Source organism: Cololabis saira, chromosome 17, assembly GCF_033807715.1.
Source record: "Cololabis saira isolate AMF1-May2022 chromosome 17, fColSai1.1, whole genome shotgun sequence".
Taxonomy (NCBI): domain Eukaryota; kingdom Metazoa; phylum Chordata; class Actinopteri; order Beloniformes; family Belonidae; genus Cololabis; species Cololabis saira.
Window position 1 is genome coordinate 19,340,593 of NC_084603.1, and position 27,027 is coordinate 19,367,619.

Below are 27,027 nucleotides of genomic sequence, written 5' to 3' on the forward strand. Positions count from 1 at the left end.
AATACTCCGTCGTAACATTTCGACTTTTTTCACGAAATTGTACTTCCACATTAATCTCGACATTTTGACTTTTTTCTCAACATTTCAACTTTTTTCTCGAAATTGTACTTCCACATTAATCTCGACATTTCGACTTTTGTCTCGACATTTCGAATTTTTTCTCGAAGTGCATAATGAAAAAAAAATCTTCCTCTAAAATATTATTTTTATTTTTCTCCTGCCTTGCCCTAATACCTTTCCGTATCAATATGTATGACATGAGTGCTGTTTGTTGATAACCGAGAAAGGTGCGCTGCGCCTTTAAGACGCTACTCAGGGAGGCGCGTCGGCGCTGCCTGACGCTCAGGAAGTGGAGCAAACCACCAAAGATTCCCGCAGATTTAATAGTGACGCTTTCAATGTTACAAACGGTTTCACTCTGACCTAAAGGCATATTTAAACATTTCCCCCAAATATTTGCGCCGATAATGCTGGATGCTTGCACTCATGAAGTTCACTAGGGACATATGCAGGCTGCTGGGACTCGGAAGCGGTAAGAAGAAGCGTCGCTCTTTTCAAAACTTTATCAACTAACCACAAGTTTTGTCGCGATAAAGTGATAATGAGACGCGTGTGACACTTAAACTTTGAAATACAGTTAACGTGGGATTTTTTTTATCAGTCGAGCGCGTTGTTGATAGTGTCTGTCGTTTGTCTCTGTCGAAAGGATTTAACTGAGTTGGTTTGTAACAATGACGCCTGAATTATGGTTCCGCGTTACATCGACGCAGAGCCTACGCCGTAGCGGTGTGCGTAGCCGCGTACGTTACGCCGTAGGCTCTGCGTTGGTGTAACGCGGAACCATAAATCAGCCTTGAGAGTCGCCTCATGCCAGTTCCACCCTTTCTCGCACTGCGTCCAAGTTTGCTCAGTAGGTGTCAAAAAAGCTCTCGTTAACACCTATAAGACACATTCTTTCAGACTACAATACCCTTAAAGCAGATAATGGCAGATTTACACACTAAATAAAGCGAAAGTGTGGCAGATCAAGCACGAAATGCGTTTTGTTAAAGACCGAAACTTATAGGAGCCGACACCGTGTAGGTTCGTGTAGGTATGATAATGCTTCAAATAGGTGGGGGAAAAAGGTTTTTGTTTTCCAAGTTAATCACGAGTCTAAACTTTGTTCCTCTTCTTTGTTTTGCGTTTGTTTCCTCGCACTGCAAGTTGCAGCGTGTTACTTTATGTACTTGCTGGTAAAGTTACATCAGAGGCAGCTGAACATCCTGAAAGACCTCTTTCATCTATCCCACAAAAAACACATGTTGATGACTAAAGGATAACATATTTGATTCCAGAGCACATTTTTTTCTTTTTCAGTTTTCCACTCACCTGTTATCAGTCTAATTTGCACTGAAGAGTCTGAAAAGCAGATTTGCTCCCCCTTATGAAACTTGACTCTTTAAAACTGACTCAGTTACACCCCAAAAAAACAGCTGGATGAAAATGTGCAATGCACAAAATGTTTCAATTCAGTTTATTTGGGAAGGGACAGTGTACATTCATATACATTTAGAATTAAAAATGCAAATGCACCCAATTTTAGCTACAGAGCTAGTTTCCATTGGCAGTCCCCCGGCTAAAAATATAAAAGATAGACAAGTTAAACAACTAGTTAGAACAAATACAAATAAAGCGTGCAAAAAGTTTCTGTTCTTGTTATTTTGCTTCTATTTAAGATAGAAGGAACAGGAGAACAACCTGACACATCAATCTTAATACTTACACGATCTTACAGACATTTACATATATTACAATAGTGAATACATTACACACATAGTTTCACATTAAGCAGTTAAAAGTTTATCATTCATCATCGTTTGATCATTTCATGTTTTGCAAGAATCTGTCTTTTGTGACTTTGCGAAAGCACACAGTAACATCTTTTAGTTTAGTAATGCTAGTATTAGTGTCAAGGCTGTAATCACTTTCACTTTACCTAAGAGCTGTAACAAAAAAAGTATTTCAAAGCTGATTTCCAACACCGGCTCACTATGATACACTGTTATTTTGCATTCCTGTGGAGAGAGCTCACCTTTCAGCTCCGCACTAATTTAGGAAGTTGCCTTGGAGTAAAGAAACAGAGGCCTTTTTGTTGCTTTTGTCCACTGATCTTGTATCGTTTATGTACCAAGAGGACATTGCATTAAAATAAAGATTTGAGATTCAAAAACAGCCCATATTTCTTTTGCACTCTCTACAATATGTATGTTCCAAAGGCTTTTTGATGGTAAACTGTGTGTGGGCTGGTTAGAGTTAGAAAAATGGGAGGGGAAATGTGCTGGAATGCACGTAGTTGGATGGATTTCTCAGCAGGGCTGGATGGTGATTTCTGTATTTAGTACAATCATCATTATAGTTATAAATGGTGACATGAGGTATTGTTATTTAGAAGAAATACTTACATGAAAACAGTGAGGAACTGCAGGTCTGCTTGACTTCTTGCCAGAAATGTAGTGTACAGTTTGAAAACCCTACATCTAAATAGCAAAACCGCACTGAGCTCCACCATCAATGCTTCACGAGTCGCAGCATGAGTCAGAGACCAAGTATGAATTTGTCACTCTTTGGAAATCTTTGCTGAACTAATGGAAATCTGATTCCTCTTATATTCCTCCCATCAACCAATGCTGTTACTTTCTTTTGTTTTGTCGTTTGTGCTCTTCCATTGGGCTGAAACCAGCTTTTGCGTTTTGAGTTGATCTCATCTATGCCCCCCAGAACACACACGCACACACACACACACACACACACACACACACACACACACGCACACGCATGCAGTCGTGCCACATTAAGGCTTGTGGCTGTTTTCTGTGTCATATTTAGCTAAGTTTCGGAGAAAATGTATTCTTAAATGGCAGCGCCTGGGGCAGCTGTGTGTGGGTAAACATCTCTCCAGAGTCCAGACCAAAAAGAAACAACTTGAACAAGCCTCTGTGAGCTGTGTACTGTTCTCATGTGAAACATTTCCTAGTCTGCCCTTTTAGATAGCGTAACATAAATCTCCTCCTCTCCACCAAATGCTATTTTATAATTTCTTGCTTCGTTATCAGTGGTCACAGTGGTTAGACCCAAATATGAGGTGCAACGTGTTCATGTCCTAACAGGAAAACAGGACACTTATTGAAGCTAGATTGTATACTTAAACAGGTGCAGATTTTCAAACCATACATTTTATTGAAAGGGAAAAGTTCTTAAAGAAAACTGTCCATCTCTAAATCTTTGACAAGAATTTATGCTTGTGGCCCGCTCGGTGGCGCAGTGGGTTAAGCAAGCGGCTCATGAGGCTACAGTCCTCCCTCGCAGGTCCTGGCCTGCTCACCTTTGCTGCATGTCATCCCCATTTTCTCTCTCTACCCCCTTCCTGTCTGCTACTTGAATAAAGGGCCACTAGAGCCCAAAAATAATCTTTAAAAAAAAAGAAGAATTTATGCTTGTGGAATTGATAAAAGGTGAAGACAATAAGAAAAAATACCGTTATGTCAGCACTAGTGTTATTCCCTTCTGCCGACTGGGAAAATGGGAAAAGAATTTTAATTGGAGAAACTGTGTTGCCGAGCAGAAAAAGAACAGGCACTTGGCCCTTCCAGCTACTGGCACGCTGCTTTTCCTGTGTGCCCAAAAACAACAGCAAATCTGGTTTACCCAAATTAAAAAAAGAAAATATATGGGCTGATGGGCTGTTTTTATTTCCCAAAAGGCCCTGATGTCCAGCAACAGCAGCAGGAGGAGCAGATGGACTGCAGTGCTGCGACTCTTGACCCAAGTCACCATGCCACTTTGTCACAGGTAAACAAATGGTGTCATCCTGACAGGGCAATACCAGGACTGTTAAAGTCACCCTGCAATGTGCACTGTTGAACTTCTTTACGTGTTTATTTAGGATGGAATAAATGGAGAGGAGGAATTGAGTGAGGATGAAAAGGTCAGCCGGAAAGCAGAGCGACGCAGAGCTAAGAGGAAGGTGAGCAGGCAAATAAAAACACCACCCTGTAGATGGTGTTTCTTATTCTTTAGTCTCTTGTGCTACATATCTTGGGTGAACTTATTTTCCTGAATGTGCTTCAGCGTCGTCGAAAACGGAAGAAGCAGGAGCAGGTTAAACAAAGTGACGGTACTGAACAGGTAGTCGTACTATTCCCTCTAAGAATGCACTGTATTAATGGCTTTAATGTTATATTTAAATGTTTGCATGATTCCACCCATTAGGATGACGAAGAGGAGGATGGCGGTGCCGACTCTGAGTTAGATGAGAGCGGGTCAGAAACAGACATGCTTGTCGAAGAGGAACTACAAAGGTCACAGAGAGAGGAGATAAAGGAAACTAAATCTGCAGCTTCCCACAAGAATGTTGCCACATCAGTCATAGCTCCTGCAGAAATCAAAGGTCACCAGAAGCCACAAGCCAGGTCCGCTGAAGAGGTACTGAAACTAGATTACCATATTTTGAGTGTGAGTCAGGTTGGGAAGTGTAGGCCTGGATGGCCCATAATCTAACACACGTGTTTGGCTTTTTTTGTCCCCCAGGAACCAGAGTGGGATGTGAGCAGTGCCTTCTTTGCCAACGCTGCTAGTCATATCAAACCCAAAGGAACAAATCGCAAGTCCAAAGAAAACAAAGAGAATGAAGCTAAGAGAGAGGTGAATGAATGCTAATACATACTGTGACATCAATAGGAACAGCAAAAGTTCTTGTTATTGTTTTCTGTCCGCTGTCTTCTGACTGCAGTGTGTCCGTGTGGCAGGATCAAAGATTGAGAGTTTATTATGGCTGTGTATACATTTTCATAAATATTACGTGATGCAAATTTTATTCCGTTTGCAGACCAATGGAACTGACAGTATGACCAAGAAAAGCGCATCACTGACAGGTGAGGAAGGATATGTGTAAAACAGGCTTCAAAACTATTTTACTAGAATAGAAGCAAGAAAAATATTGATTCCACATTCCTTTTATGCAAACATGCACGGTTGTCTGTGGAGTTTTTTGGGCCACTTTCTCCTCAGTGAATTATTTACAAGCATTCTTAATATGTTGCAGAAAAAGGGATAAAGCTGGTGCAAGAGGGACAGTACGCACAAGCAGTCACTATGTTTACAGAAGCCATTAAATGTGATCCAAAGGATTACAGGTACATGTTGTTTGATCATAACTAATAACCAAAGGAGTGGTATTTATTTTGGAAATTAATCATTTTTAAAATAACATCCTGTAGGTTCTTTGGGAATCGTTCTTATTGCTATTACCTCTTGGAGCAGTACCCCCAGGCCCTGGCGGATGCTGAACGCTCCATTCAACTAGCTCCAGACTGGCCCAAAGGACACTTCCGCAAAGGCAGTGCTCTCATGGGCTTGAAGGTGAGCGCAGTCTGCTGCTGTGGGAATAGATCTGTTGGCTAATTTTATGCTTAAAAATGTGAAATACAAGTTACCTTTGGCTCAATTTTCATGGATCTGTGCACGTTGCAGCGGTACAGCGAGGCAGAGAAGGCCATGGAGCAGGTGCTAAAGTTGGACAAAGACTGCGAGGAGGCCGTCAATGATCTCTTTAACTGCAAAGTTCTGCAGCTCATGGTAAGTGCACCTGCAGACTAAGTGGTGGTGGCTTTTCCTGTATGCCAGATGTCACTGAAAATGAGCCAAGCTTCCTTCTAGCGCTCAATTTTTAGAAACATTTTGTCATTAGCCTAGTTAAACTGTATCACTTGCCCTGGGCTGTACACATTTGGTTTTCCCTTCCCAGGAGCTTGGTTTTGAAGAGGTGCAAAGTGTTCTACTGCTAGAGAAGTTTTCAACTGTATCAGCTGTTCTGGCTTCTTGTTCTGATGCTGCGAGAGGTTAGACTCCATGTTAATGTTTTATAAATGGACAGCATTTTTTCTTTGCAGCAGTAGTTTTACTGGGGAAAATATCCTCACATCATATAGATGCATTTTAGTGATCACGTGCTTTTGTTTTGCAGCTGCAGATCCATCTGTTGTGCAACCAGGGTAAGTCGCTGTGAGTTCCAACAAGTGGAGTTGTCACAAGAGTTGGTGGCTTGGGTTTAATTATTTAATCATTACTGTACATACTAACTGACTTTCTTTCTATTATTTCTCATCTTTCTTTCAGAAGCCCTTGCCCGTCTCTTTGGGTGGGAAATGTGACGACTGACTTAACAGAGAAACACCTGTGGGACCTTTTTAAAATGTATGATGATCTTTCCTTTATTTCATACTGGCCTGATTTATGAGTTGAAATCAGTCCTACATGGACACAGTGTTCTCGGGCAGAAAGATGTAAATGTAATATTTAACCAAGATGGTTGTTGACTTTTCTGTTGATATGCTTTGCATTGTAGGCATGGTGAGATAGAGAGCATCCGCGTGCTCCATGAGAGGTTCTGTGCCTTTGTCAACTTCAAGAATGCAAACATGGCATCCCGTGCCATGGAGAAACTAAATGTAACTACGTACTACTTGTCCCTTTCTCTATCTTTTGTGAGATGTTAAAGAAGGTTGTTATATCTGCATTGCTTACTTTCACAGGGTTATTGCATCGAGAACACTCGCTTGGTGGTTCGCTATCCTGACCGCCGCACTCAGAGGGTCCTTCCCTTTCCACTGAAGACTTTTCCTCCCGTCACACAGCAGACAGGAGCAGCTGCTGGGTAAGAAGCTCTTCTGACCTCTTGGTCATTTATATTTCTGATTAAGATAATGGATTTAATGCCTTTTTCTTACACATTGTACATGCTGTTATGGCTCTTAACTGGAAGTCATATGATGTATTATGTACTTATTCTTTTTTTTTTTAAAAGCCACATTGTTGTACATGTAAGCCAAATATGACCTCCTCCTGTCACATAAACCAATCAAGTTGTTTTTCTTTTCACTTTTAAAGCTAATGTACCCTTTCTTTGTCTTTGTCTGTATTCCTTCTTTCTTTGAACTCAGTCCTCGGAGACGTGGCCCAGTAAACGGCGATGAATGTTACTTCTGGAGAACCACTGGCTGCCACTTTGGGGACAAATGTCGCTACAAACACATTCCTGAACAGAAGGGCAAGGACAGGAAACCCTGGCAACCTTGAACGCTGCGCCTCGGCAGTGTGCAGGAAACTAAGATGCACCGAATGTGCCAATGGAGTTGGGACGAACTGGATCAGGATCTCCAGTCTAAAAATATGTACTGTGGCAGAATGGACCAGAAGGAGCAGAGCCAGATGTTGGACTCGAAGAGAGGAATGGTCACACATGTGTCACTAAGGACTGAGAGCGTGAAGGTCATTTCAACCAAAGACCAGACTGGATAATATTGTGAAATAGTTCTAGATTAACCAGACGGGAGCAACAAACCCTCATGTTCACAGCCCTCCTTAGTACATGGTGAACTATCGCCTCTTAAAAGACACTAAAGTAAACTTTGCAGGCCAGCTACGAAACGTTTAAGTGAAACTGTCTTGGCCCACTATCCATGGGGGGTTAGAAGGTAATGGATCTGCTGCGTACAGCAACAGTGAAAGACATCAGTGAGGATTTTCTGCCATCATGTCCAGAATCTTCCTTATTCCATCAAACATTTTTGAAATATGTTCAATTGACTTACCAGCTTGGATTTTAACCGTTGAGGTCTACTTACTGCCCACAGCTGCTCTTATCTCTCACCTGTCTGCTGTTTATACTGGAATACTGGAGCTCCATTCACACTTGTTCCTGTGCCAGCAACATCAACAGACCAAAGATGTACAAACGGACATAGCTGATGTTTCAGTACCAATGCCTATGCAGCTGAGGACTTTTTTTATTTTTTTTAAAAAAGCCAATAAGCTACAGAGACCCAGATGGGTGCCTTAAAACAGTTAAATGTAGCTTTAAATAATCAGACTGAAGGAGCATACGATTGTTTAATAACATGAGTTGCGTTTATCACTTTATTTACCAATTGGCTGCCTTTGTATCGGATTAGTTGTCATGACAAGTGATAGCAGAATTGCTATTCTCATGATAATTGTGATAGAAGTAACAGCAAAGCCTGGTGATATTATGCAATGCAGTAAAGTTGCTACTGTTTTTAATAAGACTATAATGCCCAGTATTTGTGGACGTTGTGAGGTATTATTTTACCCTTTTTCATGGTTAGTTTTGAGGCTACAGGTTTTTAATGGCCTGGATTCCATGAAGAGCTCCATTCATTAGGGTTCCTATCTGTCTTTGTGGCCTATCGGAGAGCTCGTTGCAGGACCACTGTATATCAAATTCAAATGAAGAGCTGTCGTTTGTTGTTTTTTCAGCATTCGAATATTCAGTATACTTTCTTGGCACATTTGTTTTGGACATGTCAAACTTTGTTTCTGCAAGAGAGAGCCAGACGCCCCCCCTAAACATCAGTAACCATCTGCATAACATATTATGCGTTTTTAAAAGCAGTGTTTATGAACTTTAGAGCCTGAATTTCAGTAATTCAGTGAGCTGAAGAATCTAATGGCTCTGAATTGAAATAGGCACCATTCGTTCATGAGATTTGACACTAGATGGTGCATTACAAGCCTCCCAGTATCTACTAGACTACAGCCAAAGTCCACACTACGTTCACTTGTATACTATGCTCTGCATGGTGAATATTTATTTTGATATTTATACATTTCTTTATTTCTCTTTATTACACAAATTCAGCTTTGTAATATTTTTTTTTTTTTTTAACTGGGCAGTAAATTATAGACAACCGTTTCTCAGAAGCCCCCCTCACCTTTCTAGTTTTGGCTTACAAGGCAAAAACTGTCACATGTTGCACTTCTGCTTTTCTTTTGTTACTTTCTGTCCTGTGGCTTCAACTTGTGAAAAAGGAATTGAAAACTAAACCTTAAGTCTGCACTTGTTTAATCTAACATAATTGCTTATTTCTTATTTAATTGGTGCTGTAAAATATTATTTCAGAGTACATTCAAATTTGTCAACTTATAACTTGTTTGATTTTAAGCACATCATATTTTTAATATTGCTGTTAAATATTACAAATTGAAATTTTAACGTTTGGTTCATTTTTATCCTCTTTACCCAGTTTCAAACTATTAAAAGAAAATGTATTTCCACTTAGGGCCACATTAATAATGACAACACTGCATTTTTCTTAAATAATCTAAACACATTTTTGTATTATCATGGATGCACATCAAATAAAATTGTTTTGTATTTAATAAACTTATCTGAACCACCTATGTCTGAGCCTATCCATGAGTAATGGGATGAATTAATTGTATGAATTGGGAAGAAAATGTATTTATTTTTTTCTCTGTAGTAGTTCCTTGTAGTTCTCTTTCCCGCCATAAGGTGGCAGGTTTATACTGAAATCTCACCAACGTGGCTCTCTCTACCACATGGCTTGCACATACATTTTTCTAATTTTCAACCTCTGGCAGCCAAGATGTTCCTCAAAGTAACTTCTGATCCTAAAACCCCTGAGAAGTAAATCAAAGCAGGCCCGGCTCATGTGGGGGGGAGCATGGTAACTCTCACCACTAGTAGGAGACACTTGTGTGGCCAACTTGAAACATACATTAGGGAGTATTGTAACCACTCAGACCAAGGGAAGATGGAAGTGGCTCTGAGAATGTGTGGGAAAAGCAGCCTTCGTACCACAGATGACATTTTAAAAAGAAGATTTGAGGCCTGATTCCACCTGCAAAATATATGTGCAATCTTTGCAAGTGTGAGGCTGCAGTATGCTGAAAAACTACAAACGATATACTATGTATTGCTCTGCATGCATTAAGGTTAATTTACCCACTTAAATCTTACCTACTCAGCACACAAAAGCAATTGTCAAATCATTCTCTTTATATTGGCATCAAAATTTTAGAGGCCTATCTATAACAAAGTACTACCCAGTATGAATATCAATTCTTAATTTACTTTAAAAGCAAAGTCGGACAAATGTACAGCAGTGAAACCAAATGTACAATATATTTATGTGACTTGTAGTGGTACATTTGTAAGGTTTCAGATATTGTAAACTAAAATGAATACAAAAATACTCAAATTTGGACTGAGCAGAAGAAGTGCTTTAGAGCCTCTTCAGATATTCTGCCGTTGTCTGCACATGGTGACAGCGTTCAGAGAGGCTCTCCAACTGATCCAATGTATGGAAATTGTATTTGTATAGCACGTTTAATTAAACCCAATGTTCCTAACAGGGAAAGAAAATAAAATTAAGACAAGCAATACAATACAGCTGTATACATTCCAACCTAAAGACAGGCTGTGTCAGAAATTGTTCTTTATTCACTTCATAGTGTGCTATATAGTTGTCGTTTGTAGTGCTGCTGCATTGTTATACACGGCATAGTGCACTCAATACATCCATGCATCATTAGAAGCAGTCTAAGGCTTATGGTTACTACATAAACTGTGGCAATCCATTATGTTCTCTGTGTGACAGTGACGTGTGATAATGCATGAGTAGGGGGTTGTTTCATGACACAACTGTTGACAAATGAATACATCCTCATACAAATACACACACACCTAAGAATGCACAGAAATCTATTTCAATAGTTCAAAACACCTCCTACCAGCTGCAAAGTACAATGGTGAAAAGGTGATGATTTGAGCTTGTTTTGCAGCCACAGGACCTGGGAACCTTGCGGTCATTAAGTTATCCATGAACTCCTTGGTGTGCATGAGGAGTCAGATGATCTGTCTGAAAGTTAAAGCTAGGATGATTAAGGGTGTGGGTTCTCCATCACATGACTGCACATACATTAAAATATAGTATTAGTAGAAATAAAGAGTGAAACATGTTCAAGTTCACACACCTGTACACACACAATGATTGTAAACCTGTAAGATTAGCAAAGCTTCACAGTAATTCAAAGTGTCTTCAGCAGACACAGATTTGATTCTGGGAACAGCTACAAGGCCCAAAACTGATGACCCGAGAGACACGATTGGTTCCTGGCACCAGCCGTTTGAAAGGTGAAGCCAGTGCACGGCTCCTTCAGCTGTATTATTTCTCATGGCCAGTAGGCGGTGACAGCTGTTACTGATTGTAAAGAAGCATATAAGTAAATTACTACTTTTCACTTGATTAGTAGCTCAGTAAACATCTTTCCCAGTTTACACTCTAAATCACTGGTCTCCCAGATGCTTCAATATAGCATGCTGTTAATTCAGTAAATCAAAGTCAAATTTAGCATAACTAGATGATGATACAGGGCATGCATTAAGATATTACCATTAGCAGTCGTAAAAAAAAAGGACATCAAAGAGGAGACTAGACTTCTGGTATCCTGAGTGGGTGAGGTCCAGGTTTTGTTAACTTTGTAGAGTAACAGGAAAATCGGGCGTAATGTACGTATGATTTGAGCGGTGGGTAAGTGGGCTGATTAGTAAAAACTGAATTTATTACTCGTAATAATATTTAATATTATTTCCATTGAAGACCTGGGGAAAATAAGTGGGAAGAATTTGTGTTCCATGTTTATTTCTCCTATTGAGATGAAAAGACTCAGGTCCGGACTCTGTCTCCTAAGATGAAAAGGTAAAATCCTGTCACTACTACTAATAAAGGCCACTAAAGCCACAAATTGTTTAAAAACAGGCGATGACTCTTCAGTAGATCATCATATTTCTGAAGTCTCTGATGTGGATAGCAACAGTATAACTTTAAAGTAATACAGAAGTGCTTTAAGAGACATGTGACGTACTTTTTCTCTGAACTTCTGATACAATTTCCTGAGGAATTAATGAAATGCTTTTGGCATGCTTTGTTCAAAATACCACAGAGCTACAGTTCAAACATGACTTTACATATGTGTTCACTGCAGCCAGTTTAAAAGACATGAGCAAGCCTCTCTTCTCCTTAGAGGGGTGTAACCTTTTTGAAAATCAGTGTTACAGCTTTGTGGTACCCACTTCTATTAGACAGCAGTGCAGCATAATGTGAAGTTGGCTGGAGATAAAGAAAGGGAGCCTGGATATTTCTTTTCCTAAGTCCATGATGTCACAGTGTCCTGCAGATCTGAACAGTTCACTGACTCACATACTTTGAGTTTGAGCTGGCGGCCCCTTCAGGCACTCATCGCTCAAAAGCACATTCTATTTTCTTTTTATTCTTTATAATTTCCCCTTTAAAGTGCAATAAAATTCCCTGCCAGTGGGCACTGGCACCAGCAGACTCCCATTGTTAAAGCAGTTCTCAAGGAACACCCTTGTAAATCAAATTTTTCCCACAAGTTATGGTAGTGTCGAAAAATAACAGCATACGTAAATTGATATATATCTATTAGGTTGAAAGCATTGCCTTTTGGGTGAACCTTTTTGTTCAGATATTGTTCTGGTTCCACCAGGACAACAACACTAATAAACCACACAGGAGGTTTCAGAAGGGCTGTTCACACACAAAATAAAGCACGCTGTCACAATGACTGTCTTTTATTCACAATCCATGGAGAACTCACCAGTATACTGTTAAGGGCAGATGGTATTAACAGACTCTCAGTTAGATAGCCTAAAGACAGCCAGATAGCCTTGTTCACAAGATTCAGTAAAAAAAAAAAAAAAAGGAGATGGCCAAAATGCTTGTACATCTATGGGTGATGTCATAGACTCTATGACATAGAGGCTGCATTGTTAAATTTTCATATCACGGGCTATACTATAGATTTAACAAAATCACTACATACTTTCTGAGGTTTTCCTTTATCTGCATTGTGCCCCTTTGCATTTAATGTACATAAAAGTAAAAAGTTGTAAAAGTTACAAAGAGTTTTTATCTCCAATATATAGTAATTGTGCTGGGTTGCTTTAAACATCCAGTGTTTGGCCAAGCCTTTTCTTTCTTTACCCTTTCTTGTTAACATCACGATGAAATGCATTGCATAACACACTACAAGGGGAAACCTCAAGCAAAAAATGAGCAGCTGCCATGTACTCAGAATTGTGTCCAATCAGTGTAGACCGGGACTCCAGGGGCGTAAAAGGAGGCAGACTCAAGTAAAACTGAGCACGTAAGAAAAAACGTGCTACAATGATGAACAGTAATGTATTTTTAAGCAAGTAACCTATAACTCTTAAACAATTCTGAGCATATAAATGAGCATAATACATGTGTTTTAAAAAGATATCTTGATATATTGCATCACAAACGCCATGTGTGGGGAATGTAGGGTCCTGTGTGTTCAAAGCATGAGATACATTAGATATTTTTTTTCTCCAATTCTTGTGAATGTGAAGCCTTAAAAATTGTATACTTTAAAAATCCATACATGTACAATACTTTTAAGAACAAACTTAAAACCCACCTGTTTCTCCAAGCTTTTAAACATTCGCAGTGAGAGGGTTGTTTTATGATCACCATGTTGATTTTATGTATTTTTATTCTAGGAGCTTTTATCGGTATTGTCTTGTTTTTATCGTATTTCTACTTTTATTGTAGTGTTTTATTTGTGTTATTACTGATGTCGTTTTATTTTTTTGTGAAGCACCTTGTGACATTCCGTTGTTTGTGAAAGGTGCTATATTAATAAAATGTACTTACTTACTTACGATAAACTTACTGATATTAGGATGTTTGAATGCCTGGAAATGGTTTTCATTCACAGTTCAGATTTTAAAAGTATTAATATACTGCTACAATTAAGCTGACCGTAGATCATTTTTCCAGATAGTGAAATTGTATCCCTGCATTTATCCCGACATAAGGTCAAGGCAAACTTGGCCTTTGTTCCAAGTCTATTGCCAGCATGTAGTTCTGCAGAGAGCTATGCAATTTCTCTGCACGTTTTTCTACACGCCGTCAAATGTCCCCAGCCAGTTAAAAGTGAGAGCATTACGAAACACTTGAGAGACGGCAGTGGCGGGGGAGCAGGAGGAGGTCCTGTCATTTCAAAAGGCACTTGTTTATTGTTGGAGACCATGTATTTATTTCATGCCTCCAGAGTTTGTGGGTAAGGGCAGAGCCGGCTTGGTTTGCATAATTAGAGAGGTGGAGAGGGTGAGCACTCTGCCGCAGAGACCTGCTCTGCTTTAGACAGTCCTATGGGCTCTCCGAGAGCCCTGAAACACACTTTCACTAGCCCACACCCCCAATGAGCTCTAAAGTAATGGCAAGCATGCACCTGTCTAGCCAAGTCTAATTAGTGCGATATGACAGACTACCATAAATTATAATGGATGGATGTCAAACATAGCGCTGATAGTTTCAGTTTTAAACTTCAGCACCCCATGCCTCCTTTTACTTCTTCTTGAGTCTATTTTCCCCCTGTTGGCCTTGGACATCCCTCTGATTTGGTTCTGTTAATAGGGGCTCTGCTCTTCCTGTTCGGGTTTACCACTCAGGGAGGGACCACCAGCTAGCCACCCAGTCACACCGTTTCTGGGACACACAACCGACGCTATTACAGCTTCAAAGCTCACACACGCACACACACATATATAAATATATTCACACATACACTTTGGAATGTGTAATTCCTTAGCACCCTTCTGGAAATCTGCATACAGCTTTAATGGTTATGGGTGTTGTTTAGGTTCACACTTGCCTTGTCATAATTGTCATTTTTCATAACTATGAATAAATCCTGCTACCTAAATAAAAAATGTGCCCACTGAGGTTAACTTAAAAACCGAAAAATACAGTTTATCAGCACAACACCCTGAGGACAAAAATTTCCATGCAGCTAAATTTGCCTCAAATCTTCCCAAAATGACTCGAAAAGTAAATAAATAAGTCCTAAACATGTAAAGAGGCTTTGGTAGAAATGTAGTCAGACCTTCTCTTCAGTCAAAAAAATTACAGTTTTTAATTTTTTTTATATTGATCTATACTTCTTTATGCTCTTCACACCACGATGATAGGTTAGATTATGGTGTCACACTCCTGGGCATTTTCTCATCAGTCACGTTCACCATGGCTACGGTGAGACTGGGCCTATTTTAGAGTTGGTGGTTTGTGGTCATCTCAACAAGGAAATATCTACCCTGTGGTATAGGGAGCTTCTTTAAGACACTTGGAGCTTGATGTTTGAAACTATTCTGGTACCTTCCTGTTGGTTGCATTTACACACGTTTACCCTAAGATTGCATAAAGTTTTGAGGCGTTGTGAAACACCTCTTCAACCAATCAGGGAAGAGAGGTGTAGAGTGGCTCACATGTGATTGAAAACAAAAAACACGCGCTACATTGAATGAAATGGTTTTCAGGATATATTGTATTCACTTTTCCAGATCAAATTTTACATTCTGAAATTAGCGACTCCACGAAAACTTATTTCTGGACATTTTTGTCTGTAAGGAGCAACTTTGGACAATTATATAATATTTTAACATCTAGAGTTATAGAAATGTCATCAACGGTACATGTTAAAGTGAGAAATTAGTGGAACTCACTCACTATTTTGACAACTTTATCCAACATGCACACAGTTTGGTCTATATAGTAAACCTGATTCACGTTTTAGTATTTTAGGAATTTAACTAAGTCCAGACATGAAAGGAAAAAAAAAGATGTAGAGAGAAAGAGGAGGGATGCAATAAGGCAGGGAGGGATATATGGAGAAGGAGGGAACAGGGCAGGATTGACTAAGGATAGCATTTAGTAGACTCACTCCTTCAGTCACTCTCCTCTTGCCACTGACTTTCACCAGTGCAATAATTGCTGCCTGGCAGGTGAGTAAACTTTCACTTTGGCTTCTTTCTTTTCAAATGTTCTATGAAAAGACTTTTACTCATGATTTTAAAAGATGTTTTAAAGAAATAAGTTTAGCTCTTTTTATTTCAGCATGGGTGTATGACTTTGCAAGCCTAACAGGTGTTTAAAGGATGAAATGCAAGCAAAGGCTGCTTCAGCTGCTGAAAATAGTTCCGCTTTAAATTTTGAATAATACTAAGTGGTCTGTATGTACACTTTGTTTGACCCAGTAGCTGCATGGGCAATTTGGTTTCCTAAAGTGTACCTTGCATGATATATTTACTTGTTGAGGGGTTTGTTCTTTTGTAATTTTATCATTGAACTACACAAACATATTTTGGGCAATTTGTACCTTGTGTTTTCCTGTGGCCTGCTGTGTGTTATTGTTTTGGGTATCTCTTTTCACCTCTGTGTTTTACTGTCACACAACTATTCACCACACGTTAAAACCTGTTTAGTATATACCTCTGTCTGGTTAGTGTGCTTTGGGGGATATATATTCACGCGAATTGCCTCATAAAAATGCCTGTCTCTAATTATATATCTTTATTTGACATACGTGAGAGGTTTAAGTTTCACTTGCATCCTTGTAAGATTTTTTAGGAATACAAATTAAGCCAAGTCCTGTGTCTCTTATTTTATGCAGACACGCTACCTATGCAGGGGTAATTTTGAGGACATTTAAAATTCATTGACAACACTAGGCAGTATTGTCCAGAGGATGTCAGCGTTGCTCTGTCTAATTTATAAAGTCCCCCCACTTAAGTCTGATTTATGGTCCCGCGTTACACCAACGCAGAGCCTACGGCGCAGGGTACGCCGTCGATTTAACGCGGAACCATAATTTAGGCTTTACTTTAACGGTATTCTGTACTGGCTGTTTGACCTGCTTTGAAATGAAGTTAAGGAAATTCGTATAAAACTGATGCCAGGTGTTTCTCATTATATAGGGGAAACCGACAGCTTAAACTGTAGATAATTGATGAGCAAACCAAACGTGCCATTTATAAAATCCGTTTAAGGACAGAAGAACAACTGAGTCATACAGGACTGTCTCAGAAAATTAGAATATTGTGATTTATGTAATGCAATTACAAAAACAAAAATATCATACATTCTGGATTCATTACAAATCAACTGAAATATTGCAAGCCTTTTATTATTTTAATATTGCTGATCATGGTTTACAGCTTAAGAAAACTAAAATATCCTATCTAAAAAAATTTGAATATTCTGGGAATCTTAACCTTAAACTGTAAGCCATAATCAGCAATATTAAAATAATAAAAGGCTTGCAATATTTCAGTTGATTTGTAATGAATCCAGAATGTATGACATTTTTGTGTTTTTAATTGCATTACAGAAAATAAAGAACTTTATCACAATATTCTAATTTTCTGAGACAGTCCTGTACATTGTACCAACATCTCTCTGCAGGACTCTTCCTCGCTTTCAGGATGACCCGCGCATGCGCCCTCCTCCTCCTCCTCTCCCCCCTGCTGCTGTCCCTGGTCGACCCCGTGCGCGCCGCCGCGTCCCCGCCGCGCAGAGCGGCGCGCGCACCTCAGTCGCCGGCCTTGAAGGTGCGACTGGCGGGAAACCTCCCGCGCGAGGCGAGCGAAGGGCGCGTGGAGGTGCTGCACAACAACACGTGGGGGACCGTGTGCGACGACGAGGTGGACCTGAAGCTGGCCGACGTCGTGTGCAAGGAGCTCGGCTACCGAAGCGGCGTGACTTGGGCTCACAGCGCCAAGTACGGACAAGGAGCGGGTGAGAGCAAGTTACCACATTTACCCGCCTCTGTGGCCAGACACGCCAGTGGAAGCACATTCCTGTCAGCCAGCGCCAATGTAGCCGTTCACCAATAGGGTTGCCACCTTTCAGAAATAGAAATAAAGGACGCTCCAATTTCAGCAGCGCAGGAGCCAAAAAAAAGCCCCAAAACTTCTAAACTGCATAAAAAATGTGTTTATTTTATACGAAAAAACGCATTCTTTAGTAGCATTGAACTTGCATGACTGTACAGACAGCCAACCATATAGCAGCTGAAATAGCCGCTTATGCTATGTATGTCCACATCAGCCAAGGTGTAGAATATTGCTACAGGTGAAGAATATGGTGTAAAAGTTAACTTATTTCAATAATTCAACTAGAATATGGTGTAAAAGTTAATTTATTTCAATAATTCAACTTAAAAGGTGAAACTAATATATTACCTAGTCTTATTACATGCAAAGCATGATATGTTGAACCTTTATTTGTTATAATTTTGATGATGGAATTGTTTATTGATTTCATAAAATATTCTCTAATTAATTTTTTATTTGGGGTTTTAAAACTGTGAGCCATAATCAGAGAGCAGTGTCTTGCTGGTGCAGGAAACTGCTGCACGGAGATGAGTGACGGACACTGGCTGATTTATGGTTCCGCGTTGCACCAACGCAGAGTTTACGGTGTAGGATACGTTGGGGACGCGAACGTACGGTGCGCGTCGCACGCGTACCCATCGCCGTAGCCATGCCGTCGATTTAACGTGGAACCATAAATCAGGCTTAACGCGGGCGCATTGTCAGTTTTCTTTTCGTCTTTTCAACTGAGCATGCAAACACAAACTGAGGATGCAATGCTTGCTTATGCACCATCGTAGAACCGGGCCTGGCATAATATATGTCCGTATTGGTTCAATACGGAACTTTTAATTCCCAATTCCCAAGCCCTACCTGGAGGTGAAGCCCGAGTCCTCCCTGCAGCGCTGTCTGGCACATAGAAAGATCTGGGCACAGACGCAGCAGGTCCTGTTGTCCCGCCACAAAGATTTTGCTGGCCTTAATGTTTCCTGTGTTTTATTTTGTTATTATTGATCAATTTAGTGTTGATGTGTGTGTGTGTGACAGACGTGTGTATGGGGCGTTAATGAAAATACGGGACAAATCGCGTCCCGTATTAGTTCAATACGGGACGCAACATTTTTTTCTCAAATAAAGGACAATTCCGTATTTTACGGGACGGGTGGCAACCCTATTCACCAAAGAACAAGTTCATCACATGTTGACATTTTACCCCTCTTTCCCGCCGTCCCCCCGTATTCGTATTTTCCCCGTAAATGTCCCGTTTTGTAGTAGCCTACTGTATAACAAAGATACTCTATACAGAAGATAACGCATTACCGTTTCTGCCAATGGTATTAAATGGTATACATTTCCTGTCTCCTAAGTGGGCGTGGTCGCCCCTCTCCCCACATCGTTTTGGAAGTGTTGTGAACGAGATACAGTACAACTTTAATGTTTGCGCCTTATTTTGCTGCTCGTTTTTTTTTATCTGCTACTTTAATGTCTGATATCAACCTGATATCAATCATCGGATCAGTCTAATATTCTTTTTTTCCCTTCCAAAAAGACTTCAATAATAACAATAACAGTATTCTTAAGCAAAGAAGCTAGTTTTTAATTTTACATTTCAGTTTATCCGATGGGAAAACGACTTTGGCAGTTCTGCAGTGACCGACGACTCTGAGGAGAGCTATGAGAGCCAAATCTCGCGAGAGTGTGTTGCTCAGACAGAGACAGGTGTCAAACAAAGTTCATTTTCTCCTAATCCGTCGGTCTGAAAATTGCCATTTTGGTGTCAGAATGTTCAGAAGGTTTGTATCTTTTGAAAAATGGGTCCCATATTTAGGAATTGGTAATAATCTGTGCTCACGTTCACTTTTCCCATAGGACTCAATAGACTCAGGACCTGCTGTTAGTCTCCTAAAGGGGCGGGGGAGTGGGGAAACCCACGTGACACAGATACAGGAAACACAACCGTAGTGGGGTGTCTCGTTTATAAAACGTCTCTTGAGCAAGTTACCAGATTTACCCGCCTCTGTGGCCAGACACGCCAATGGAAGCACATTCCTGTCAGCCAGCGCCAATGTAGCCATTCACCAAAGAAAAAGTTCATCACATGTTGACATTTTACCCCTCTTTCCCGCCGTCCCCCGTATTAGTATTTTCCCCGTAAATGTCCCGTTTTGTATTACTGAATAATAATACAAACTGCAAACTGAATTGTCACTACCCTCGCGAGAACTGCTGGTCGCTGTAGCCTGGTTGGCGGTTCTCGCAAGGTTAGTGGCGACAACGGGAACAAACTCGGAAAAACAAATCAGAGATGGATGGATGTAACGAGAGGAGACATTTCTGCCCCAAAAAGCGAAGACGTCGCATAAATATCTCTAAAATGGGATATTACATTTACTTTCCTAAAGAGGAGCAGGATGGGGTGATTTTTAGTGTCTCACGGGGGAAGGACCGATTTCCCTCAGTGAATACCAGAGAGCCACATCAGTGAAAATGACAAATTAAAAGAAAATAAAATGTTTCACTTGAAGACAATCAATGTGTATGTAAACTGAAAATATTTAAAAAAAATTAGTGTGGTTTAATTCACTTTTGTGTTTTCATTTAGGGTCTATTATAGGAATTACAAACTTAAGAATGTCCACAGCATTTCAGTGTCAATAAAGGTACAACTATCAGGCTATGAGCACATAATTGTAGTTTTTAAGTGGGTACAGGTAAAATAACAGGTAGTTATTTTGAATTTATCGTAAATCTGTCTTAAAATGTAAGATACTGGACCTTGGTTGGGCTGGTGGGACAGCGGCGGAAAATTTCCCGTATTTTTAAATCCAAAACTTGACAGGTATGGCCCACCTTCGCGTGAATAGTAGTAATTAGTGCTGCCAACTCCCTGTAAAATAAATAAGGGACACCTCATCGGCAGGGTCGGCCGACCCGGTTGCCTTCACCCTTCCTGGCGTGGTGAATTTTTTTAGCCCCTTTTTTTGTGAGTGAAACGATTTTTTAACTATTTGACTCGAACCTGAATTGAATTGGATGCTTATTTTTGAATGCCATGAACACACGGAAAACAAATTATTATCCAGCAATTCACTTTAATACAAAATAACAAAATGAACTGATTAATATAAGTATCTTTCTTAAACAGAAACCTGTTCTTCTTACTGGTAACTTAAAATAGTAGGAATATAAAACAATAGAATGAAAGCAGAACATCCAATCTGTAATAATGCACATTGTTAGTTGAATTACAAAAGTGCAAACAGAAAGTCTGTAGAAAACTTTTTGACTATTTTTGACTCTCACAGTAATACGGGACAAAGTGCGTCCCTTTCAGCTCAATAGGGGACGTGTACTTTACTTTATAAATACAGGACGGTTGGCAACCCTAGTAGTAACCTGTCCTCAACAAGTTCGCCATCCTCCAGCTTGCCTATCCTACAACTCACGTGTAGGGCTTTAGGAAAAGACCACCAATTAAGACGTCCAAAATAACTAGCATCATAAAGTGATGTCGTGGGATTGGAGGCTGCATCTTGTTAAGATCAACTAGGAAACCAGCAGAGTAAGTATATAGACAGAAAAGGGGCATTTGTTTAAGAATAATGACAGCATTTGCTTGCCAGAGTTATGCAACTCTTGCTGTGGTTTATGGACATTCTTTACTGCTGCTTTTAAATCCAAATTAAAGAGAAGGTTGAGTGGATTCAGGGAGCGTGATCTACAGCACCTTGCCTCCTTGTAAAATACTGTGTATCTACTGCTTAAGCGCTGCTAACCTGCAACCCTAAATCTGCCTGCCTATAAACGTCAAGTGTTAGGTGTTTGGGAGCTGATTCAGATTGTTGTGTGGATGCATTGCCTAGTACGTCTTTTGAACATTTGAATAAAACAATGGATTCCATTTTGATTTAATCTTATTATTTTTCAACAGGCCCAATATGGATGGATAATGTGCACTGTGATGGCTCAGAGAAGTCCCTGAAGGACTGCAAACACAATGGATGGGGGGTGAGTGACTGCAAGCACTCAGAAGACTTGGGGGTCGTGTGCACCCCTGAACGTAGGCAGGATCTGGCAGCCAGCAGAGGCTACACAACTGCTGGTAGGCCTTTTGGCACCACTGCAGCTCAGTGGGGGGGACATGTGGTGACCCGGAGACATCCAGGATATGGATATTATGGAAATGGACATTCACCTGATATTCCCAGATTCCAAAGACATCACCCAAACTTCCAGGTACACCATTTATCATCTCGTGCATATATTTATAATTCATACAAAGTTATATCATTTCAAATAAGTTTTGCCTCATCTGAAAGGGTAACAGCAAGGTACGAATTGAAGAGGTACGTCTCCGTCCCATCCTCATGGCTACCAAGAGGAAGAGTCTTATCACAGAGGGTGTAGTGGAAGTGAAGCATGCTGGGAGATGGAGACAAGTTTGTGACATGGGTTGGAGTCTCAACAGCAGCCGTGTTGTCTGCGGGATGCTCGGCTTTCCCAACGCTTCAGAGCCCAACATTAAAACATACAAGTGAGTATGTCTCTTTCACTCTGGCTGTATCTAGAGCAGCACAATTCACCCGTGTGAGCTTGTTATCATATTACCAAACCAAGGAGGACCAGGGTTCAAAAGAGCAACACGCTGTATTCTAATATTACATTTAAAGAAAAAACAACCTTACTAAAGAATGAAAACACAGCAGCGGCATCCTGTTTTGTGTCAGTTTGAGTAAAATACTTGCATTGGGCTTATCTTTTTCCCCCCAGCTGCTTTTTTTCCCGTGCCCTGCTTTGCACTCCATTCCCTGAGCCTCAGGATAATGATAAAGGGATCCTTGTCCCTCTACACTGCCCTTTCTCTGCACCTCTCTCTTGGCAAATCACCTCTGCACACCTCATTGCCTTTCTCTCACTCTTTTACTCTCTCCTCTCCTGATGCTATCTTCAGCCTGCTGCTCGGAGACAAAGAGCGGCACTTTAACTTTTAGATTCCCATACCGCAGTGTAATATCACTGCTGATTGCGGTTTAACAGTCCCATCGATACCGTGTGTGAGACTGGGATAGCCATTTGCGGGCGGAATAAGGGTCTGTGTGAAGCGACTTGTCTTGTTGACAGGGCAGCCTCTTCAGGCACAACCCAGCCATGTATTTACTTTTACATTCAACCCTAACAACACTATGAAGAACATGCTGCCATAATGCATGTCCATTTATGTGGAGGATCGCTTTTTCTCATGCACGCACACACAGGCACGCACACACACACATATGTATATATATATCAACGTGTTCTGTTTGAATATTTTTATGTGATTTCCATTATAAAAAGATAAAAAACCCTGCTTATTCAATGCTTGTTCTCTGTGTAGCAGTTTGTCCACATCATGTTCTGGCTGACCCAGCCTGTATCCCTAAAAACCTTACTTTTCACTAACTGGCGTGCTTTTGGAGGCGTGTTTCTTGTGAGCTATATAGTGTCATCCATTTGTGCTTGGATTTTCCAAATTCCAAGTTGGAAAGTTCAGCCAGAACAGCCCCTGAATCCCAGTTTAAAATTCCAACTCAGAGGGTTGGAGAAACCTCAACTACCCAAACTTATAAGTCCACATGACTGCTCCTCAGATCAGTAAAACAAGCACTCAGATCATTTTACTGTTTGTAACAGAAGTCATAAGGCCAGACCACGGATCGGCAACCCGCGGCTCTAGAGCCGCATGCAGCTCTTTAGCGCCACCCTAGTGGCTCCTGGAGCTTTTTCAAAAATGTTTGACCTTTTTTTTCATTTTTTTCTTCTTCTTTTTCTTTTTTTTTCTTCCTGTTTCCTTTCCTTTGTAATCTCAACATTTCAACTTTTTTCTTGAAATTTTGACTATTTCCTCGACATTTCAACTTTTTTCTCAACATTTTGACTTTTCCTCGAAATTTTGACTTTTTTCTCGAAATTTTGACTTTTTCCTCAACATTTCGACTTTTTTCTCGAGATTGTACTTCAACATTAATCTCGACATTTCAACTTTTTTCTCGACATTTCGACTTTTTTCTCAACATTTCGACTTTTTTCTCGAAGTGCATAATGAAAAAAAAAATCTTCCCCTAGTTATAACTAATATAGCTACATGCAGCATGTGTTGCCTTCATTCTAAGGCTTATAAAAGACTTTTCATTTTTTGGCGGCTCCAGACATATTTGTTTTTTGCATTTTTGGTCCAATATGGCTCTTTCAACATTTTGGGTTGCCGACCCCTGGGCCAGACTAACATATTAGTAGACAGAAACAACACCCTTTGTTTCTCGTGAGTGGGTGTGTTGCTACACTGTATATGCTAAACACCAGGTACTATTGTTTTAAATTGGTATCGCTGACAGTGGCTCAAAGCAGCTACGGCTAGCATAGGGTACGGATAGTCCAACGTCTACAGAAGATAATAAGGTGTGAAAATCAATGGATTTTCTTTCCAGCTGGAACACAATCAACTTGGATGTGACATGATTTTTGTTTTGAACCTCCGACTTCTAAGGTAAACTGATAGTACCACTACTTGGTGTTGTGATTGCAGCAAATAATTGCAGTGATCAGTAAAAGTTTAAAAATCATGGGGTCTTTGTTTACAAGTAGGGAAAGAATGGATAGGATTAGTGCAACATCAGTAATGTAGACTATGTACTGGCCTGTTGTGGTGAAGGGAGAGCAGAACCAAACACAAAGTTCCTACCTTCACCTATCGTCACAAACTGTGTGTAGCGACCAGAAGAACTAAATTACAAATAAAAGCAAATGAAATTAGTTTCCTCTGGTGGGTGGCTGGACTCTTCCTTAGAGGTAGTAGGTTAGATGTGCCTTAACTCTTGAGTTAAGTCACTGCTCATCCAGCTCAAGGGAAGCTGATTGCTTGGGAGTTTGTTTTTTTTAATAATGTCCAATCAGGAGAAGACCCTGAAGCAGACATTATATATTTTGACTGACCTGATAGCACCTTTGTATCCTCCTGGAGGAGCTGGCTGGAGAGAGGGAGGTCTGGGCCATGGTTGATCTTAGTCTGCTGATTCTGCACCCTGAACCCAGATCAGCGGAAACAAATTGAAGGATGTATTTGGATTCACTCTTCTCAACTATAGATAAAGTTAAGAGTTATGACTTCGTCATTGTCAAATTACAAAGTTTAAGTTAAAGTAATCCCTGTGAGTCAGAAGTACAGGCTTCACATCACGCTGAATTTTACAGATATTTCATTAATCTGTTTTAAGAGCATAGCAACTAAGCAATAGCTCAGCCCACAAGTACGATGGGATTCCCCAACTACAGACTTTTGATATGGCGAGGCCTTAAGGAGACAGGAGTCGAAGCAGCTTGTTTCAGGAGCATCTGACATTGTAATGCTTATGCTCAAGCTCCTGGCAGTTTTCCCAGACGGTGTTTAACTTGGAGATACAAGACAGGTATCAAAATTGTTATCTAACTCTCAACACAAGGTTCAAAATGAGTCTGAACACGAACACGCTTACGCTACTCCAGTGGCACGTGCATCATATTGAGTTTTCTTGTTGGCATAGATGGACATTCCATTTCTGCTTCCAGAAAAAAAAAGAAAGAAAAAGAAAAGAGCGTTCAGAGTGGTTTTGGGGCAAGTTCTGCTCCAAAACCACAACAGGACCACACAGCAGGGAATTACTCCATTGCTATCATAAAAGGGAGTAGCGTATGACTGTCAGTAGAGGGGAACCAATTTGGATCTGACTCCCGGAAAGCTGCTGACCATAGGTGATTCACAGCACAGCTATTCCGTCCTTGTGCTGGCGAGGGTTACTCCGTCTCAACTGGCGACAGACCGCAGCATCTGCTCACTACTGTTCGCTGCTGAAAAGGGCTGCACATGTTTAGAGGGAACCCTATTTATTTTATAGACTTTTCCAACTTTTTATCGACTCAACAAAGTGTGGCGCACACTCAGTCACTGAAAGAATTTCTGCATTGCCCTTGAATCTGCAGTCTGTTTTGAACTTTTGCGTTATTGTGAACACAGCAAAGCAATAACAAGCTCCTACTGCTGGACGAGGGAATCACATGACATCATATCTTTAGTAATAAAAGGTTCTCGGAGCACGCTGCAGTTGACTCTTGCCATGGCCGGAACAGGATCATTTATTATTACAGCTTGCCTGCATTGCAGGTGTAATGCTTTTCATGCATCTGCTCGTTCTTTCTCCCTGGTGGTATAGATTTGGCAGGATAGATGCAAAAACTGATGATGATAAGTAAAAGTATAAAGGTGAAGGGGAATATATGGATTAATTTGTGTGGCTGCATTATTTTTGACAGATTTGTCTGCTTAATAAGAAGACTGATGTGATGGAGGAGAAGTTGCTGTAGCCTGAAAGACATGAAACCCGCAGAGAATCTGCTTACTGCTGTTTTGGGATGTATTATTTAAATCACCCTCTAAAGTCTAGTAAAAGAGCTTAATTAATAGAAGTCCTTTCCACCTTTTAGTCTTCGAGTTTAGGCATATGTTTGTCAGCGTGCTGATTTGTTTTATCGTCTGTGTAAATTATAAGGCTCTTGCATGGAAGAGGCCATTACTTGAAACGTCTTGGCCGCGCCTGCCCTCAGTATGACCCGGTGTTTTGCTGAGACCTCAGACACAAGACTGTGATTTGTTTGCGTCCAAATCAGTAACTGCTTTATATCTCCACAGGTGCATATTTGCTCTGTCATTTTTTTTTGGTACATTTTATTTTATTATCTCAGGCTGGTTCAGAGAGTACACATTTCTTAGTGCCTCACCTGTCATATACATATACATACACTAAAGCTTTTTTCTGTCTTTTTTTAGCAGTATTTGCTTACAGGTATTTGCCAAGGTGGAGTTAAAAAAAGACACAGAAAAAATAAACAAAACTTCCATTTTAAATATGTTACATCATGTGACATCTCAAGAAATGTTTCTTGTTACTCAGGAACATAATTTTAAAACCTGCTAATTACAATTATTTTATTTCTCTTTATAGTTTATGTCTTTTGTAGACCCTTAAAACTGAAGGGAAGACCATGTACTTCCCTTTTTCACATGATCATGAGGTGCTTTTATGGGGATGAACTAAAAGATTTATTTCACTCTTTCCTAGTTGGGATTTAGAGGTAGATATAGGGATTGCACTTTAGATTTTTACCAACATTACCGCTTTGTAATTATAATTTTAAATGTGAGCAGAATTAGAAATGACTGTCTCTGCCATCTGTTAACTGTTTGTGTAATACCTTACCGTAGTGTACAAAAAAAAGAAGGAAAACCCATCTGACCAAATTTAGTCGGTGACCATCCCCCTCCCTCTATTTCTACTTCTTGGCCAAGTCTCGCAGTCCATTCTTAGAAATACCAGACCCTGCCATGTCTCTCAGCGTCATGTGTTTCTTGGATGGAACTCTGAAGATGCTGTAATTACAAGTTGGTCAGGACCAAAGCTCTC

At 40.3% G+C, this 27,027-nt stretch overlaps 2 protein-coding genes across 2 annotated transcripts in view; both read left to right on the top strand.

The window, feature by feature from the left end:
- The first annotated feature begins 325 nt into the window (after positions 1-325).
- On the top strand, positions 326-9,231 carry zgc:123010 (uncharacterized protein LOC641500 homolog). The gene is made up of 16 exons (XM_061745475.1): positions 326-532; positions 3,743-3,831; positions 3,926-4,006; positions 4,111-4,167; positions 4,252-4,464; positions 4,570-4,683; positions 4,868-4,913; positions 5,084-5,174; positions 5,259-5,400; positions 5,512-5,616; positions 5,786-5,879; positions 6,005-6,032; positions 6,157-6,234; positions 6,386-6,488; positions 6,573-6,694; positions 6,981-9,231. Exons 1-16 carry the CDS (start codon positions 475-477, stop codon positions 7,114-7,116), a joined length of 1,557 nt encoding a protein of 518 aa, XP_061601459.1. The 5' UTR covers positions 326-474; the 3' UTR covers positions 7,117-9,231.
- A 6,380-nt stretch (positions 9,232-15,611) lies between these two features.
- The window catches only part of loxl4 (lysyl oxidase-like 4), a 29,206-nt gene continuing 17,790 nt past the window's right edge, over positions 15,612-27,027 (top strand). Inside the window, exons 1-4 of the mRNA XM_061744786.1 lie at positions 15,612-15,688; positions 17,148-17,480; positions 21,489-21,793; positions 21,877-22,091. Coding sequence (XP_061600770.1) covers positions 17,168-17,480; positions 21,489-21,793; positions 21,877-22,091 — 833 coding nt within the window. The 5' untranslated portion in view covers positions 15,612-15,688; positions 17,148-17,167. The remainder of the gene's footprint in view (positions 15,689-17,147; positions 17,481-21,488; positions 21,794-21,876; positions 22,092-27,027) is intronic.